Source organism: Opisthorchis viverrini (assembly GCF_000715545.1).
Source record: "Opisthorchis viverrini unplaced genomic scaffold opera_v5_17, whole genome shotgun sequence".
In the NCBI taxonomy this organism is placed as follows: domain Eukaryota; kingdom Metazoa; phylum Platyhelminthes; class Trematoda; order Opisthorchiida; family Opisthorchiidae; genus Opisthorchis; species Opisthorchis viverrini.
Genome location: NW_008751673.1, coordinates 1,833,986 through 1,852,589, shown reverse-complemented (window position 1 = coordinate 1,852,589; position 18,604 = coordinate 1,833,986). Strand labels below are relative to the sequence as shown.

Below are 18,604 nucleotides of genomic sequence, written 5' to 3'. Positions count from 1 at the left end.
TTACACTAGCCAATCCCAGTCACTGTTTAGCTTTAACTATATTATGAATAAGAGAATGATACCATATGCGGTGACATCAGCTATTTTTCCCAGCGAATAGTATGCAACCTTAGGTAAATGATAGTAGACCAATCACTGACTTTCATTAAAGAGACCATGAATTACAAAATACAACATCCACCGTAAGTTCAAAGTGGGCATTCGGAATTCGTATTATCGCGGTTTTCTAAAGCCTCAATGGAATGCTGGGAAAATATCACCAATGAACAGTTGATGACAAACCAATTTAGGGCTTATGTATCACCGATACTTGGGTTTATTGGTGTGCCAGCAAACATCCTAACTTTCGTCGTGTTCTATGTGATGAATAAACGGAATCCATGCCGTTTTAACTACTATGCCATGGCCTTAATGGTGATCTACAACGTGCAGCTTATCACTAACGCACTGTTAGATGATTTTGTTGGACGGGGCCTCTCCTGGATCACAGAATGTCGGATAGACGTGCAGCCAGACACACTATCGTCTTTCAGCTGTAAAACCACTACTTTTTTCACAGAATGCTCAGCACTCACAAGGGCTTTTGTTCTCATAGTCTTCAGTGTGGATCGCGTCTACGCAGTGTACAATACGGTATCTCCACAATCTGGAATATGGTGGACTCGGATAGGGATAATCATCTGCTCTGTTATCTGTATGGTCATGAACATCCCACAGCTTATTTATGTTGACCGGGTTAGTCAGGACGACGGGACCTATACGTGCCGTTATTTGAATCCACTTGCTAGAGGAGTACAGTATGTTCTTTATTTGTATATTGTTGGAGCCACACTGGTCCCATCTGTGCTAGTTTTTATTACCAGCTTGTGCATCTTGGTGCGGATGAAAACAGTCATCGACCGGAGTAAAATTAGAGGAGACTTTGACAAGGCATCCGCTGTGGAATTTGGAAAAGTAATAACACATCTGGTTATCAGTATACTGTTTACTTCAATATCGTTTCCACTTGTGGTGGCAATTGTTCTACGACAACAGGTATACATTTTGGGATATGACAACACAAATCCTGAGTATGCTACTCGCATTGTGGAACTATCCAAACTGTGCAGTTCGATTGATACAATCAACTATGCATGCGAGTTCTTTATCTATGTGGCATTTATGCCCGAATTTCGGGAGACTCTAATGGAATTATTCACTTGCAAAACTTGCAACTTCAAGTGGAAATGGAAAAATGTGGTGGACCGCACATGGTCCACAACAGATTTCAGTTCAGTAAACTTGTCGAATGAAGCCACAGCTGCCAAGGCGGAAGGGGTGATAATCACCCGTCTGTGATTAGTCATTCCAATCATTCCAGAGAGCGTCTTTAGGTCATCGCCTATTCTTCTCGCCCCTGTTGCTTAGTAAATTTGGATGAAATGAAGAACAGTCAATGGAAGATAATTTTCTGAATTAATTTTGTACTTTGATTATGGTTCCTATTCATAATGAACAGAAACAGAACGCCTCTGGTAGTCCGCCCAACCATTTTCCCAATTCTAATGTCATGAAAGGGTCTCATTGACAGGCATAATACAAATATGTTGATATTCCGTGTGACCAAAACTTGAATACCTATTGAAGTGTCGAATTCTTTTGTGGCAGCGATAGCCTGGATGAAATAGTGGTCGTCCGGTAAGTAGGAAAACTCTGATTTGGATCTCACATCGCAATCTGTTTGTAAATCTGGTGTTAGGTTGTAGCTTGATTATTTATTTCTAAATATTGGATCCAGCAAGGCTGAGCATTTCACTGTGTATTTTCTCTTGGGTAAACACCTCCATCGGTATGAATGCCAGTGCTTTGCTCTTGTGTAACCGTAGTGTTTCGCTTGCAACAGAAAATAATGCTGTACAACACTCGATGGGACGAAGGGAATCGGCGCAGTGCTGGCACTTTAATTTTTGTGCAACTGCATCAGCTTAACAGACACATAAATATGTATATCGTGTCATCATCATCGTTCAGCCTTACCACCCATTCGGTGCCTAGCTGCCATGCCACACGAAGAGGGCACGAGGGCTAGGATACTGCCAGGTCACCCAAGCCTAGATAGAGGAAGTCGAAAGGTCGAAAGTCGAATGGTCCGTACCATGGACCTTCCGGTGAGTAAATTCGCGCTCTAACCACTTGGTCCATCTCACCCCGATTTATATCGTATAAGCATGGCTTAATGGGAGGTTTATCTAAGCCACATATTCTCGCATGATACTGCCTGACCTGGCTCTGAACTCTCTGTCCAGTGAGGGTAAGTCAGGAATAAAAGGGTGTTGGACTGCGCTACATATATTCGATATTCTGCACTGGGAACAAAATGCATTCTGTAATGTCCTTTTAAGTTTTACGGCTTCAAAACCACGGTCACGTAATATTTAGGTGCACCGCAAAGATAGCGTGAATTTGTTTACAGTCCTCCGATCATTCGCTTCTGCGTAGATATCTAAAGAACATTTCGTGCCTGCNTGGGATCTTAACTCACTCTGGGTTGAGGACATTTATACTGTCATAGTCAAACTTGAAAATGATAGCTCAGGGACGTCTTATTAGGTTGTGTCTTGCCGAGGATATCAGCATTTGTTTACCTTTGGTAGCGAGAGGGAGCAGCCTGGTGGAATTCTAACGCGATAGCCAAACATACCGTTATTAATACAGTTGAAGAAACTCTCCTTCTACTCAAATATGTGCATGCGTAGTTTCAGCTTTACAGCGAAGACGTGTATTGTGCCCCAAAATTTCGGCTAAATATGGCTTGACCTGAAATCATACGAGCGCGAACTGGGATATTCAAAACTCATGCCTCGGGTTATTTTCTAAATATTTGAACAGTTAATTTCACTTATTGGTGTGAAGTTAATCGTAGAGATGTGATCTGATTCTAGAGCTGATTCCTGATTACCCGGAATGTAAAATGTAGGTCGTTTGTCCGCTGTAAGCATTGGAGCTTCCTCTTGGTTGAATAACTCTTGCTTAGCCAAAGCCGATCTTTTTTGGCCGGGTGCATCTATTATAAGGCGCTACGATGGCAGTTTCCCGCAAGGTGTTTAATAATTTGGGACTTGATATGCTTTTTTAGAGGCGAACTCTTCTGTGTTTCTCCCAGGTGCACTGATCCGCGGTAGCTCTATCAATCATTAAGTTTTTTTACTCAGAAACAGCTGGGTCGGCTCTGTGATCAATTTGAGTTAGAAGCCTCAAACGACTGGCGGGATTTCAACAGCCTTTTAGTGCAAATACATCTTGATCTCTGGGTATCAAACCTCTTCTTATGCTTTCCCCACATTTGCGCACTTTTGTTATACTTTTCTGAATTGGTAACTAGAAGAAGTGAATCTGTTAGGTTTGTTAACCGTGAACTCCGTTGGCCTTTAGCGGTGCATTGTGGAATCTTCCCACGATTGTTCTGCTTACTTTAAACCGAATTGAGATAGTTATTGATGGACAGCGTCGCCTTAGGTCTTGTTGCTGTCAATGCAGGCTGTACAGACTCTCCTACACTTACAGTCCAATCTGTGCGTTTAGGAATGCACGGTATAGGAGAGTGGTAAGATGCTCAATTTTCCCGAGTGTCAGGAGCTAACTGACTCTGGAACCATCTGAATTATTCTTTGGCTAGCGATTGAGTAGTGTCCTCTAAAGCTGCCAAAACGATATGTGATCTAGCAATATCTCGCCATAAATTTAAGCAGATGAAAGCTATAAGTGAAGTACTAAAACATACTTCGAGCAACGCGATCTGTGTTCACTTTAATTAGCTCTGACCGAAAAGGGCATTGGTAGTCGTGGCCAGATTTAGTAGAGCGTGTGTAGAAACACACGTCTATCATATCCAAGTACTGGAAGAAAACTAAAGGCAGCCAAGAAAATGATGGACGTTAAAAAAGGAAACACTGTGTTCTCTTCACTGATGCAAACATACGATCGCCTTCCGCAGCAGAAAACCGGTAGCTATATCTAACACACCAATTGCAGTGACCTCGTCAAAGCCTGTGTAAAACAGGTGATCACTCACTGTTGATAGAATGAAAGTTGCAGAACTGATGAGTGTGCAAAAGCGGTTTCAAGTCAGCTTGCCTTGTGGAGCCTTCAGTGAAGAAGGTGTGAGGAGGAGCTCACGCCGGCTGAAATCTATGAAGTAGCCTCCGATAGACGCCGCTGTCAATAATAACGGATAATCAAAACAAATGAACGAAACATTTGGACGAAATCAAAGGAAAGTTGTAACTGATCAAAAACAGCGAATCCACAATTAAAAGGCGTTGACACAAGATACCTCAAAATCCGACCGCCCCCCAAAATACAAATTTAGAAGCCGTTTTCTAACCGAATCGACTTGGGTGCTTGGTTTACAAATCCCCCAAAATAATAATTATCTCAAATGGTTTGATGAAGCTTTGCTGTAAAAAATGAATTACTGTCAGGAACGAATTCAGTGGCGATTGTTCCTAAGATGACTGCTTGGTCAGTCCCAATCTTGTTTCGTGTAATTGCGTTGCCACCCCTTTTGAAATACACACGCAGGGGGTTACTCATTTTCATAGAAACACACGATAAAAATGCCTGACAATAATGTTAAAAACACATATCCTGAAACCTTAAGGCAAATAGCTACTGACCAGTCGGTATAATTTGAGATCCAATTATTTTTTATTACTATTTATTCGCGTTTTGCGTTTTTTCTCCAGCTGTTTCGAATAATTCCGTCGTAAATTTTGGATTTCGTCTCTGATGCCAGCCCTTGTCTAAAAATCATGGTAAAGATTCACGCCATTGGACGATATTCAAGATGACAGTGTTGCTTCAGCGAGAGAAATCAATGGAACTCAATTAATACATTAATTATTCCGCGATGTTTAAATATTTCAGTTTTCAGATTGACTGTCTGTGACTAGTAGTTCACGCTTTTGGCTTGTTTTATTTTCAGGAAATTTTGAAATTCCTAATATGTATTCCGAACTGTAAATGAAGTTGGTCTATACTTAAAACAGAACAGACTGGTCAGCCGTTTCACCTTTATCGGGAAACATCATCAGACGTACGCATCCCATGAAACCCAAGAGGGGTTTAAATCCTTGACTTTCCAACAAATAGTTCCGCCTACTCTACCGTTTGGCTAGGAGCCGCTTACCAACGACGTGATTAACTCGCCGTTAGAGGGGATATATTGCTGCTCGCGCATACGAGTTCAACATAGTACTGAAAGCTGGCAGATGTACCCAGAAAAGGTAGATCGAGTAGTTTTGCTGTAAAAAGTAGCACCTTTCTCGATGTTACGGGTAAAAGAAACCAGGGCAGGGAGAAATAGATGTCTGTTGCACTTTTCATGTCACCTTTGCACATCTAGGATTTCCAGCTCAAAACTGCGTTCTCCGCTGAATGATGTGTCTGATGTTTGAGTTCTCTGTACACTGCTGAGCACAGCTGGGTCCAAGCAGCCACACATTAACACTGTCGCATTCTAGAAAAAACGTACACAGATATGACAGTCGAATTTGACACTAAATCAATGTCTATCACAACTCAACTATAACTTCAAAACTTCAAAAGTGTACTCTCTTGCGGGGAAATGCCTAGGAGACAAAAGGCCTACTTTTAAGTAAGGCTAATTCATCAGTATCGTTTTACTTATATGGGGCGTGTTGATGGTTGTATGGGCGAAGATATTGATGAAGTTTAACAAGATGCAACTCCATGGCCAATAGAAAGTACGATCCCTGTTTTTTCCAGAAGGATGTTGGCGAGTTGATTCCATCAAACGTGTACCTCAGTCTATACTATATGTTCTTGGAACTCTTATTTTAAATTGTTATTTTTGTGAAACAGCTAAGGGCAGTCAGTCCGACTGAATTCCCAGCGTGCCGCCCGTGTATGAACATTCAAGCTGTATGACATGGTTATAAAAAAGAAAACTTGTATTTTGAAGACAAAATGAAATTATGATTTGTTTCAAAAACTGCAACCTCGCAGTGATAACTGCCCAAGTAGATCACGGTGTATGGTCAGTTTTATTGTAATCAGAGCCTGATGTGGTACTGAAATGACCTGTCGTTGAAAGTAAGAGAATAATTAGCTGGTCGACCGGCGCAGCAGGGTCGTTCATTCGTTCACTTGAAATACTGTCTGATAGTAAAAGGTCGTCGGTTGACAACAGCAATGCTGGAGTTATCCAATGAGCACAGTGCACTAAATAAGCTGATACTGTTTGCATTTCTAGTTTAAGGAACGAAGTATAGGAAGACAGGCGGGTCTCTACTTATGTGAGCTTACTTAATTCAAAGACAAACTGTTAACGGAGGGAAGCTGCTAGGAGAGTAAAACATCATAGAAGCGTTGTTCCAATCCAATGATAACAATGATAATTTTTTAAGAGACCACCCATATGCTTTTCGTACTCGGAGAGAAATAATGGTAGCAGACTTTGTTATCCTGACCCACGGGACCAAAAAATGACAGTCATCATTACATACCCGGGCCCCGTTAGCGGTCGTCCCAGTCATCCGCCCAAACCAAGCAAAATAAAAGTAATCGATTTGGTTTTCCTCCACTAAAAATGGATGTTTTGTACAGTATTATGCGGAGCCATGCCCTGCATTCGCGGTGGTTCGGAATCAGCGGCAAACTGAATAAACGTCTGGCAAAATAACCCACTTAAGTTTAGTCATCCCGGAAAAACATTAATGACTGTAAAAAAGTATTCACGTCCGATTTTTTGTGACGCTGCTGACTGCATTAGTCCCTTTCTTCGTCGATTCATGGATGGACGTTGAGGGCCAATAATACATTCCCCAGCGTTCCAAGTAGTACATCAATTATACAATCATTTTATTGAACAAGATGAGCCGTGGATACTTCTGGTCAAAAATTCCATAAGTTGGAACGTGGTTCATATGTAAGACTGCAAACGGACCATAAAACTTCACCGAACTTGACGCCGTGTGAGACACCCGTAAGGCAATTATACAACAATAAGGGGGCCTACCGATCTATCGACACATGACAGTGTGTTATAAGTTAAGTGGTGCATCCTCTTCTGTTCACGCTGACGACCTGACAACCTCTGAAGTCACCTACCGGAAACCGATGATAACTTAAAATCCACCATCAGGCAAGTGGCTTGGACATCCACGCGAAAATCTCCAGTAACAGCAGATACATGCCGAGCTGAAAACTCCAAAGGCTCTTTGTATGACGTGTCTTGAAACACCTCGGTTTCACCTCCTTCGACATATACACTTATAGAGTTCGGAATAAGTGATGCAAGTTAGGACTCCTAAAAAATTACAGGTGAAAGTTCATAGTGAATTGAAGGAAGAACATTTGGAATTCAGTAGTACGATGTCCATAATTTGCAACTGTGCTTGCTAACCGTTCATCAACCAGAGTAGTAAGTGTTGTTTGCTCCAATCACGAAAATCAAACATCACATCTAGGTTACAGTCTTGACCACCCGAAATTGCCCACGGTTTCGTGTTTGTAAAAATTTCAACGGACTTCGTATAGGGTCCTATCAACTATTATCTACCGACCCCCCAACTGAATCGTATTGTTTTGGTACACCTACGCCATCTAAAGTGCCCTCGACACTGGTTTACATTTCCTTCCACAGACGGTTACAGACTTTTGCGTCTTATGAGACGTCAAACACCTACCCACTGAACCAAAAACTGTGCCAATAATTGAACCAAAGAGCTTCCAGCTGAAAGCAGATCATACCAATTATGGCTCCCAGCTTACCATGTGTTAGATGATTGGAGGAAATGCTGAACTTGTAGTCAAACTTGATCAAACTTAAGCTTCAGTTATTATTGTCCAAACAGCTAACCACCTTTGGTGTTCCCCAAGGATGATTTTGCTGACATTTCACAACCCGCCTGTAAATGACGCTTTAGAATCTGCGTTCGGTATTTTCAACTTGGAATCCTTTTGTTTATTTAGATGTTCAGTGATTTGGGCCATTCTAAACTTTCAGGACTCTAGGTTAGAAGGATCCGAGATATTGAGAGAAACAGAGCGGTCGATTGGCTTTGCGCCGGATATGTCTTGGAAAGATGCAGTGATACTGATGTGGTGTTGCGAAGAACATCAGTGGACACTAACTTGGTTTAGCCCAGTCGACGATTTGTCCGCCAAGTACATACACGCAGAAAAAAATTTGCTCAGTATATTTCCACATGGGAAATGCGCTGACCGATAACCAATGTAAGACATGAACCATGGTGGTTTGTGAACGATTTAAGCTACCTTCAGGGTGCGCAAGATAGCATGCCAAAATGACACAAGTAAAATATTTTGTGCTTGCTAGAATTATCCAAAGACCAGTTAGAAGGATCCGAGATATTGAGAGAAACAGAGCGGTCGATTGGCTTTGCGCCGGATATGTCTTGGAAAGATGCAGTGATACTGATGTGGTGTTGCGAAGAACATCAGTGGACACTAACTTGGTTTAGCCCAGTCGACGATTTGTCCGCCAAGTACATACACGCAGAAAAAAATTTGCTCAGTATATTTCCACATGGGAAATGCGCTGACCGATAACCAATGTAAGACATGAACCATGGTGGTTTGTGAACGATTTAAGCTACCTTCAGGGTGCGCAAGATAGCATGCCAAAATGACACAAGTAAAATATTTTGTGCTTGCTAGAATTATCCCAAAGACCAAAAGAGTATCCTGATATTACAGAAATTAGCAGTGGCTGCAGACGCTGTATAACGTCCGAAAATCCAGCACTACTCTGAATGTGCAATGATGGAGCACAAAGGTATTTTGGTTAAGTAAAATGTTTCTTTTAAATCCTAATGTTGCACTTGGTTGTGCGCATTATAATGTTGGTGCTTTAGTTGTAGCGTAATTAAATTGATTATCAGGAGGGGAATGTCTGTCAGGTGATAAGTGTCTATTTTACCCGAGTAATGATGGTTACAATATTTGGGTACACCCTGTTGAAAAAAAGTGAAAGGCGAAAAGTGGAATGAGCCAAAAATTGGCTTATTGTCTGAGGACAATTGTTGAGAGTTCCTGAGTGAATTTCCGGACGTGGAACGTGTTTCTATGGTGTATAGCTGTTACGGGTGTTCGGTAGTTGCCCATGGAGTCTGTGAAGCTCTCTTGACTTGCTGTCCTGTGCGTGTGCGCGTGTGTAGTGGGCCAAGTGGCACGTCTATTTGTTGTGTACAATTTGAAGAGCAAGTGTCAATTTTTGGTTTGATAGTTGCAAGAAACGAGACACTGTGTTGTTTGTATTAAAGTTGTAAGTATGACACATGAAGTAGGTGTTAGTAGAGTCATCAACTGGACCAAAGAGTTAAAAAATTGATTAGGCGAAGGAAATGGCCGCTTGAGCAACATCTTGTCTAAATGTTAATCCTAAAGCTACCTAGTTGTCCTTTGGGAATATAACTAATCAGATACAGTTGAATTCATTAAATAAACCAGTATACACACGGAGCTGTTCTTTTGTAGCCTCGGGGCCTAATTATTTAGTTTGTTCTACTTTCCTTAATCACAGTTCTACGCTAAACCCCCTGTAGCCTCCAACAGGAGTCGATTCCTGAATTTCCTCCAGCAACAGTAAGGAACAGTCTGTGCTAACATCTCCCTAAGATTGGCAGAGTCTCTTACTATGAAATAGGGATAAAGGGTAGAATGTACAATTGTCTCATCGGTTCACAGACAGGCGTCGAGTTACTCTTTTCCCCCCATTTATTAGCGACTATCAGAAGGCACTTTTGAACAAATAAATTAAATGAGGCAAAATGGGAACTAACATTCGTTGGTCCCAAGCGAAAACAGTATTATTGAGGAAAACGAACAGTTGCACTCATCAATAACGAGTCCACGCCCACAGTATCACCATCCGACGTCTGCCGGTGAATATCACGGGAATATTCTGAAATACTGTTGCGAGAAACGAAAAGCGGGCGAAGACATTAACCTCAGTATTTGTGGCATATCAGTTCACTACAAAGTTCTCAGTCTGTAATAAATGCCTCGACCCATCCTGTTAGTAATATCTTTGGTGGTTAGTATTAATCTCTCGAGTGTTGCGTTGACTCAAGTCACACGCCTCTCATTTGATTCTTTTTCCTGTTCAATAAGTATGTGCTGAGCTAAAATATACCTTCCACCAATCCGTGAGGCATCCAGGCTAATTTATGAGCCGGCAGATTCTCTGATACTAGGTTCATTAGTAGCTTTGCAGGGGGCCCTATAAACCAAGAACAGGTATCACTATAGCTAAAATGTAGTTTATATTGATACAAAAAGAAGTAAACCGAGCATCATAAAATATTTGTAGATTCATTCGTGTGAAGAAAAGTTAATTGGCGATACCACGGTGGGTTAAACACGGAGAGTCAACAAGTGACTGTGCTAGCCGTCCAGGTGAGCGATCGGCGGTTTGCAAGTAAGTATCTATGAAGACTGATTCCAATAACCATTTCTTGGGTTTCTGAAGTGCACAGGTTCAGAACCAAGAATGCTACCTGAATAAAAGAATAAATGAGGTCGACGATGTTACTTTCTGTGCGATTTTGCACAGGATTAGGGAGTCACCGAGTGCTTATTTGAAATCAAGTTTAAGCAAAGAAGTCCATTTTACATGCTCAGGGGACTACATCAGTCTATCCCTCGGTAACGTTTCAGCGGAATTATGCTTCAGCATCTTGTCTACTTGTTTTTCATTACATGGCTACTTTAGATTTCGCCGCTATTTTAACCCAATTCAGCTTAGACAAGCGAAGGAATAGTTTTCCTTGGCTGTTCATGTTATTTGCAGATTATGTTGTGGCTATAGAGACGGTAAGAGCGGAAATGGAGATCGACCTCCAGCTGAAAACATAGCTAGACACATATTCCTAACGCATCTGCTATAATGTTCTGAAAATGTCGAAAAGTCAGACCACCTCCCTACTCACCCTGTTACCAAGACCTTGGTACCAACCGGTCACCAGGTATATTCGAAAGCATCGTTCTGTGTCATCACAGAACTGGAATCCAAAACTGTCTAGTAACAATTCTCTGCAGTCGAAAGTGTACAAGCCCGTTCTTCATGCTTAATAGGTTGGGCGAATGAGCACTGCAGGAAATTGTGCTTCTAGAAAATAGCACTCGAGTTACTGTACATTTGATAAATTTGGGAACATTTTCTACACGCCGGCCAGAAATTCTTACCTCGAAGGTTGCACCTCGCTTGCCTACGGAAAATCCTGACAGTTGGCCCACATTTTCGGTTACCCAATAGGCACTTGTGCACAGCCGCACACATGTTTGCACGGGGTATGTAGATGTGGCAGAGAAACACAAACCAGGAGTCCAAATCCCTCTTTCGCATGGGTATAAAAATGCACCGGTGCACCGTGTGTCGGCTCCGCTCAGATGTTCCACAAGGTTGAATCGGATTTTGTGTTTACTTAGCACCGAGTACAGACGAATAAGCAACTAAATGGTACGGTGGAGCGCCTGCGCAGCTACGAAGTGGCAGCCAAAGCTTCAGACACCATGAGTTAAATGATCCTCTCTCTGCTACACGTCCAATGTAAGAAGTCTATTAGCAGCACACTTTCGCAAATACATGAAATACATGATGCTGCATGCGCATTCCTTAATAGAAAATTCCTTCATTCAGTAATCAGGACATGTTTGTACTGTAACTTATAGAATGAGGCAAATTGCGAGAAGTCCAGCGAGAGTGGGTTTTACCAAGTAGGATTCTTTGTGCCTCCAGACCTAACGAGGATGGAATTTCCGTTGACTGGATGTATTTATCCTCCATCAGTCAGACATTTACGCTTTTGGTGCGTCAAAGATTTCTGTTAACGCTCTACCATGAACAGACTTACCCTTGAAGTGCACGATTCCAGGCTCGTTGGAATAGACAAAATCGTGCCCAAACATACCAGGATAGGCTGCAACAAATGGATCTGTTTTCGTCCGACAGAGGTAGATTGCAATGTATGATTAAACTTAACGAGATCATCCACGACCTTGGGAATACAATTCTTGGCAATATGTTCCTTTGTTGGAGTAAACCTTATCCCAGAGTATGGGACCCGACATCCAGAGAAAGTATGGCTAGATATGGATAGTGGCCGCTCGTTAAGCTCACACGAGAGAATTGACGAATAACTTTCATCACGCACGCTTGGTTTAAGACAAATCTGATCTCGTTCATGAAGAAGAACCAAGCTGGTGTTTGTGATGGAATAATAGAATAATAGTTCCGCAAAATGACTGGTGCCTTTACTTGGCCCGCTTAGAAAATGAAGGTAGGGAATATCCACTCCCTCTATTACTGTGTGCGTTGGAACATTATGTCATGTTGCTGATCTCTACAAGGTTGCCACATGCGTGGAGTTCTAATGGAGAGTTGCGAGTGTGGCAGCAAATAGCTAACTTATCTGATCAATTAGTTGTGAACGTATTCCTCTTCTGAGCTCTTTACAGATTAATGGTAATGTGAGGACATTTGGCAATGTCCAATAAAAATTTCATCCTACCAGTGAAGCTAACTTACGCTGGAAGGCCAGGAAGTACCGTACAGCTGTGTACTAGTTGCACCAGGATAAAGTGCATCAAAAGAAGTACGGGCCACTCATTATTAGTCAAATTAGAGAAACACTTCTCCCGTTTTTTTATATGCTACCCATCCAAACACGTTTACTGGATTAAAGACAGCGAACTGACTGTGTTTTCTGGACATTCGCACTTACGATTTCAGCCAAAGTTGACAGTCAACCGTTGCCAGTAGAATAAGAGGCTTATTCATTCTTCGGCTTAACTATGCAGGCGCTGTTGCCCGACCTGGGCTGTAAGTGATTTCTCGTTTCTTTTTCCACAACAACTGGATGCTCTTCAAACAGTCCCTTATTCGTGTGATGCCTTTCACCCAGTATTGTATTGCAGCGAATCTAGTTGATATACGCAAGACCTCAAGGTGATAAACAGTGAGTGACGCACTAACCAAAGACTACAAACAATGAATTACTTACTTTCTGTTGACACCTACAGTGTGCTAATTGTCCTGCGGTCTCTGATCAGAGTTTGGTCTGTTTACCATTGTCGTGTGCATATCTAAGATCAGTAGTGTTTACTGCAAGTTAACTGCATTTTAAAAGTGTAAAACAGACCGGAATCGAATGAACCAACGTAGCCAGTTCAAACAAAGGCTATTTATTCTCCTAAATACCAAAATTCAAGGTGAATGGTAAAGGGCTTGCCATTGCTACTAGAACATAAGGGGAGGATTTGAATAGCTGGGCGCATTCGGGTCCATAATTGTGGATATAGTGTTCTTAGGCAACGTTTCTTCATGTGGTTTAAGGCTGAGACATACCAAATCCATGGTATTACACATTCATGGGGTTGTTGAAATTTATTCAGTAGCCCGCTGCCAGTTTTTGCTGCTCTTGAGTCTCATCAGATGTATGAAGCCCGAGTTTCCATCAAACCTAAGTCATATTTGAGCACCAGAATGTAAGAGAACAGGGTCACATTTTCAGCTTTGAAGCAAACAGGCAGTAACTGTAGTGACTTGAGACTTGTCCATAGCTCTCTTTTCTGATATTTGATTGGATATTGCATGAACGTGGACTCAGAGTAGGTTCAATTGAGTTAAATCTACTCAGATCAAATAAAGCCAAATCAAGTGGAGTAAATTCAGTTGAAGCCTTAAGTGAGATTCATCTGGGCGAATTAGCTCTGATAACACATGTAATATTGTCTTGATTTGAAGTATGCTTAAACTAATCACTCGGAATATTCATCAGTGGATGTCACGCACAAACAGAGGAGACTCTTGGTTGCGAAATAGGATTAAATCAAGTACCACCCAAATAGATCGCAGAATGACAGTAGGCTGAAGTCCTGGCGGGTAAAAGAATGTATTGTGGACGGTACGCGAGTTTAACTGACTCTAGTGGATGGTGATAAAAAAGCAAGCGTTGAAAGGATTTTTCAGACACATCGAGGGGAACGACTGTTCGCAGTGCGTAATGCTACTTGGGATTCCACCGCATTTAGGGAAGTGTTTCAGAGGTACTTATCCTTCTAAAGGCGTCCTAAAAGGGAAAAAAGGACAAATACACTGAGTATGAAGAACATAAGCAATAACAAAAGTACGAATGTGATTGACGGAAACTTAAAACTTCCCCGTTCTCGGTGCGAGGAGAGTTAAAAGTCGATGTCTAATGAAGACAGCGTGGAGATGAATTAACTCTGTTGTTCGGTGACTTTATCCTGAGGAGCGGCGAATGTGCTTCAAAGAGTCCCTGAATAGCTGCTGCTGGTAATTGGTGATCAGCAGTATGATCACATGGTGGCGTTTTCCAGCTTATGCTTCATATCAGACTGTAGAATATATCTCCGGCGAAGTGTTCCACGTGACTGAGCAATTCCTTATATCTCAAGTAAGAACTAAGGAAAAGATAGAACATACTCTGAAGTCCACTGACCATGCGAAACAACGACGGGTTGGTCTTACTACAACTAGAGGACTGTGTTAAAGTTACTTCAGTGCATTAATCATTTTGAGCGATTATACGCAGTCTGAAGTAATCAATCGATTACCGACGAACCAATTTACTAAGTTGTTGGCATTTTTTGGACCGCTGCTGGATGTGAATTGAACTGGAACGGGGTCTTAGGGTGATTTGTGCCCACCTTACTGGTAATCAGTTTTCTAGCCAAAGTGTAGGCGATACTGAAAGTGAGGGAGAAACTGAAACTAAGAGACAGCGAATTTCTCACCAGACGCACACATACCTCTTCCAAGATACCTCCGCCATAGTTTGTCAATTCTACCAAAACCAATGCTTCAAAGGTTAGGGTCCTGCTCACAGTTACCTGTTCATGTAAAAAAATCCAATGAGAATACTCATCATCATTATCATCGACAGCATGACATCAGTGTTCAACACCGATGCTTCAGTGCTGCGGATGCACACCAACTTATATCTTATCCAATGCAAACAGATCTGGTCACCAAATGTAAGAATAGTAAGCTAATACTGAACATCGACTTCGTTGTTTGTCCAAACAATGTGCATTGTGGTGAGTTCAGTAGATAAAGCCTTTACCGACATCCTTAAATACATTTAGAGCAATCTGGAACAAGAGTTCACAAGAACAAATGGTAAGGGGCACTTATTTTTCAAGATCTACTCTTCCGGCCAACATATATCTAGAGGTAAATCACATGGCTTGATTATCTAGCTGACCTCTGCACCAACGCATACTTTAATCTAAATACCTCATTTTACATCAAGTACAGGAGCAACTGAGAAGCTGCTTGTGAAATGTCTGTGAGCAGGACATCTTACTGGCTCCACTTATATTTTTTGGAAAACTTTTGGAAACCGTCGGTTCATTTATGGTTGAGAAGCGTTTCACTTTTGACGAAAAAGCTTCTTAAGGCCAAGTGACTAGATTACGAGGTTTGACGAGCATTAAGTCGGAGAAAGATCCGGTCATTTAAGTAAAGGTAAATCAATGTTGGGAGTTGGTTAATGGATTTGTTAGACTGAGTCCACACGGTTTTAGTTTGATGGGGAACCTACATGGATTTGGTTACTTGTCAGGGTGTAGTTCTTCCGGTTCGCTTCAGGTGAAGATTGGTTTTGAACGTCGTGTAAACTTTGTCCGTCTGTTTGAATGAGAGAGTTATATGATAGTTGTATAAGGTAGAGAGATTTCGTGAACTTTGTTCTGCTTGAGGTTTCTAGCGTTTTTTCTGATATTCCTCGTTCATTGACACCCACGTACAGTCACATGTCCACTCAGCTTCTCTAAGACCGCTATCAGTACGCTTGCCAGTTCCACACCCCGATTTATATTTACACTGATCTTCGTTGACTTCCACTGCCTTGATCATCAACTGCTGTTGTATGAATCACTGTCTCCGTCTTAAGATTTCTAAATTCTCTCATACTATATCCTGTGTCCTTCACTCGCCGAGTCTTTGACCGGCACTTGGTATTCCTCAATATTCCTTGGTGGTACGCTCATTCCTCTTCTATGCTCTCCGTCCTGGTATGTAGTTCCCTGACTCTTTGTCTGATGTAAAATTTGGTGCATTAATTGCATTGAGCCTTATACACACAGTATCTTGTTATTTCAAACGGAGAGGCTCTCTCAATTTCAGCAAAATTGAGCGTACAACCCCACCCCCGTGAGAGCTACTTGAATGCTGACTGCCTTCAGTAGTTTCCGAACAACCCCCGATGTTCCTGTTTTATATGTACTGACTGCTGTGCGATACAGAAGCTAATTGCCTTCTTAATGGTCTCCCAGTCAAACTCGCTGGGTAGCCCATTTCCCGAGGCCAGTTGTTAACCTCAGTTCGAGCTGCTGTTTGGCTGACCTCCTCTGTGCACAATGCTCGGACTCGACTAAACATTGATGAGGCAATATATATAGACGGCATACACTATTCATAAGGTGGCTGGAAACCCTTGGACAGCCCCCGACAATTTTTCGCCCTTTTTGAGACCATTCAGGTAGGCGCAGTTCCTGAGCTTCCGTCAACCTTATGTTCCACTTGAACCCAAATTGCACGAAATTTGACATAAAAGCCAATATGCATATCAGACTTGCTTAAGAACACCGCGAAGAAGAGATTGAGTTGGGTCAATTCACAAACCAGTAAGTGTACAATTCGAACTCGTGACAGTTCTAGCTTACACGGAATTTGGATTTGATAGGTAGTTAAAAACGCTTTCGGTGTTTGTTGGTTTCTGGTAGACAGCAGGTTCAATTTTCCGCCTCTCATGTGTACTTCAGTCCAGGAATGTTAATGCGCTCGAGGTAGACTCTATTTTGAGGCCAAATTTATTATGAGGAATCAGCCTATCGAGATAATCGTTCAAGTTTTTGACCTAGACATGTTTGATTACAACAAAGTTGCTGTCAATATAATGCCCAAAAATCCACAGCAGAGAAGGTCATTCAGCCTTGGCCGTTTGCATGAAATCTTCTATAGAAATAGCAGCTAAAACTGGGGATATTGAAAGATCCCATTGCAAGACCTTATTCTCGCGAGTAGGAGGTTTTTTTTTCAAGAGAAACTGATGAAGATTCAAACACACTCCTGTCTCCTCAACTAATTCATCAACCGGGAGCTGTATTCGTCTCATAAGTGTCGTGTTAGCTAGAAACAACCTTTTGGTTAGCTTCAAAACACCTGCCCTGGAGGAGTTTGTGAACATTTCAATGAAGACAAAATTCGCGAGAACCTCGTCCGTTTCTAAAGGAAATCCTGCAAATTTAATGGCAAATCGTACGAATTTCTAATTTTCTTTTGGCTTACTTTTAGCTGGATTGGGATGACCATTTTCCAATTGATTGAAAATGAGATCAACTGGTTAGGGGATTGCGGACCAAACAAACTCTTCTTTTCTTGAATGATCCAGTTTCTCAACCTGGTTACAAATACCACTCACGAATGAGACTGCCTTCGTATAAATTTTGGGTGGATTTTCCCGACGACGCAATTCGCCTGAGCAATTTGTATGCAAATTAGTGTTGAACTGGATTAATCAAAAAGTAGTTAGAATGTTTATATTGAAACTGATATCCTTATCCATAAATGGCATTAACACTAGACATTCCACACATATGAATTTCCACAGGAGCTTCCCAACCACCACTCTCAAAAGATTTGGCGGAATTTTGGCAGAATACTTCTTACGGTTCTAAAAAATGTAGCAGAATTTTATTTGCCACAGAGAACAGGAATAGTCTGTTTTGGAGACATGCGAAACAGATTGTTGAAAACCAAGTCGCTAGTTAAAAAATATCGACTTAAAGGTCGCACGTTGACTTCATGGTTATCATATCGTCACCGAAGACTTCCCTCGACTGCTTCATACAAGAAAGTGGACGGTAGGCAAAAAGGCGCAAAAACATCACATACACCAAGAAACTAACTAACAAGGAAATAGATGAGTGTTGTTGTTTACCATAGACGTTGAAGCCTTACACGGATAACTCTTCTGCTGACATTTTATCCATCAATGGCTACTGATATGTTATGAATGTTTATGAAACTGGTATACTTTATTTTATTCCATATGTCTCCCGCCTTCTGTGGAAGTGTGCTAAACTTGAAGAAACATTTAAAGGACCTTGAAAAGCCAGTGAGCAGACTGTCATTGTTACTGACGCCATTTCTGTTTCCTCGTGAAGTTTCAATTTCCCCCCGTAACTTGCAAACTTCAAGAAACACAGCTGCTGTTCACTCGGTTGAGTGGTCAGACACTTTTGTAAGTTCACATCGCATTGTATTTACTTGGAATCTATAAAGTTTCTGGTTTGTTTTCCTCCCGTTCTCTATCACAAGCAACTACTGGCAGAAATAAGAATGGAGGTGATTTCACCGGACGATTCAGTTTTTTTTTTCATTTTAAAGTTAGAATGCAGCTCTGGTGGTGTCTTCGCATCGTGGTTGCTTTCTTAAACATACCTGCAAAAGTGTGGAGAAGTTTAGATACTTCATGCCTAGCATAGCTAAAATATTAAAATGTTAAACAACTTTTGTGACATAACCTGTTATTTCCACCCTTAGTTACAC

The 18,604-nt window shown here is 41.6% G+C and overlaps 1 protein-coding gene across 1 annotated transcript; it reads left to right on the top strand.

Annotated features, from left to right (window-relative positions):
* Nucleotides 1–237: 237 nt before the first annotated feature.
* T265_01580 (hypothetical protein) lies at nt 238–1,338 on the top strand (the record flags this gene model as incomplete). The annotated part of the gene is made up of 1 exon (XM_009165639.1): nt 238–1,338. One exon carries the CDS (start codon nt 238–240, stop codon nt 1,336–1,338), a length of 1,101 nt encoding a protein of 366 aa, XP_009163903.1.
* Nucleotides 1,339–18,604: the final 17,266 nt, after the last annotated feature.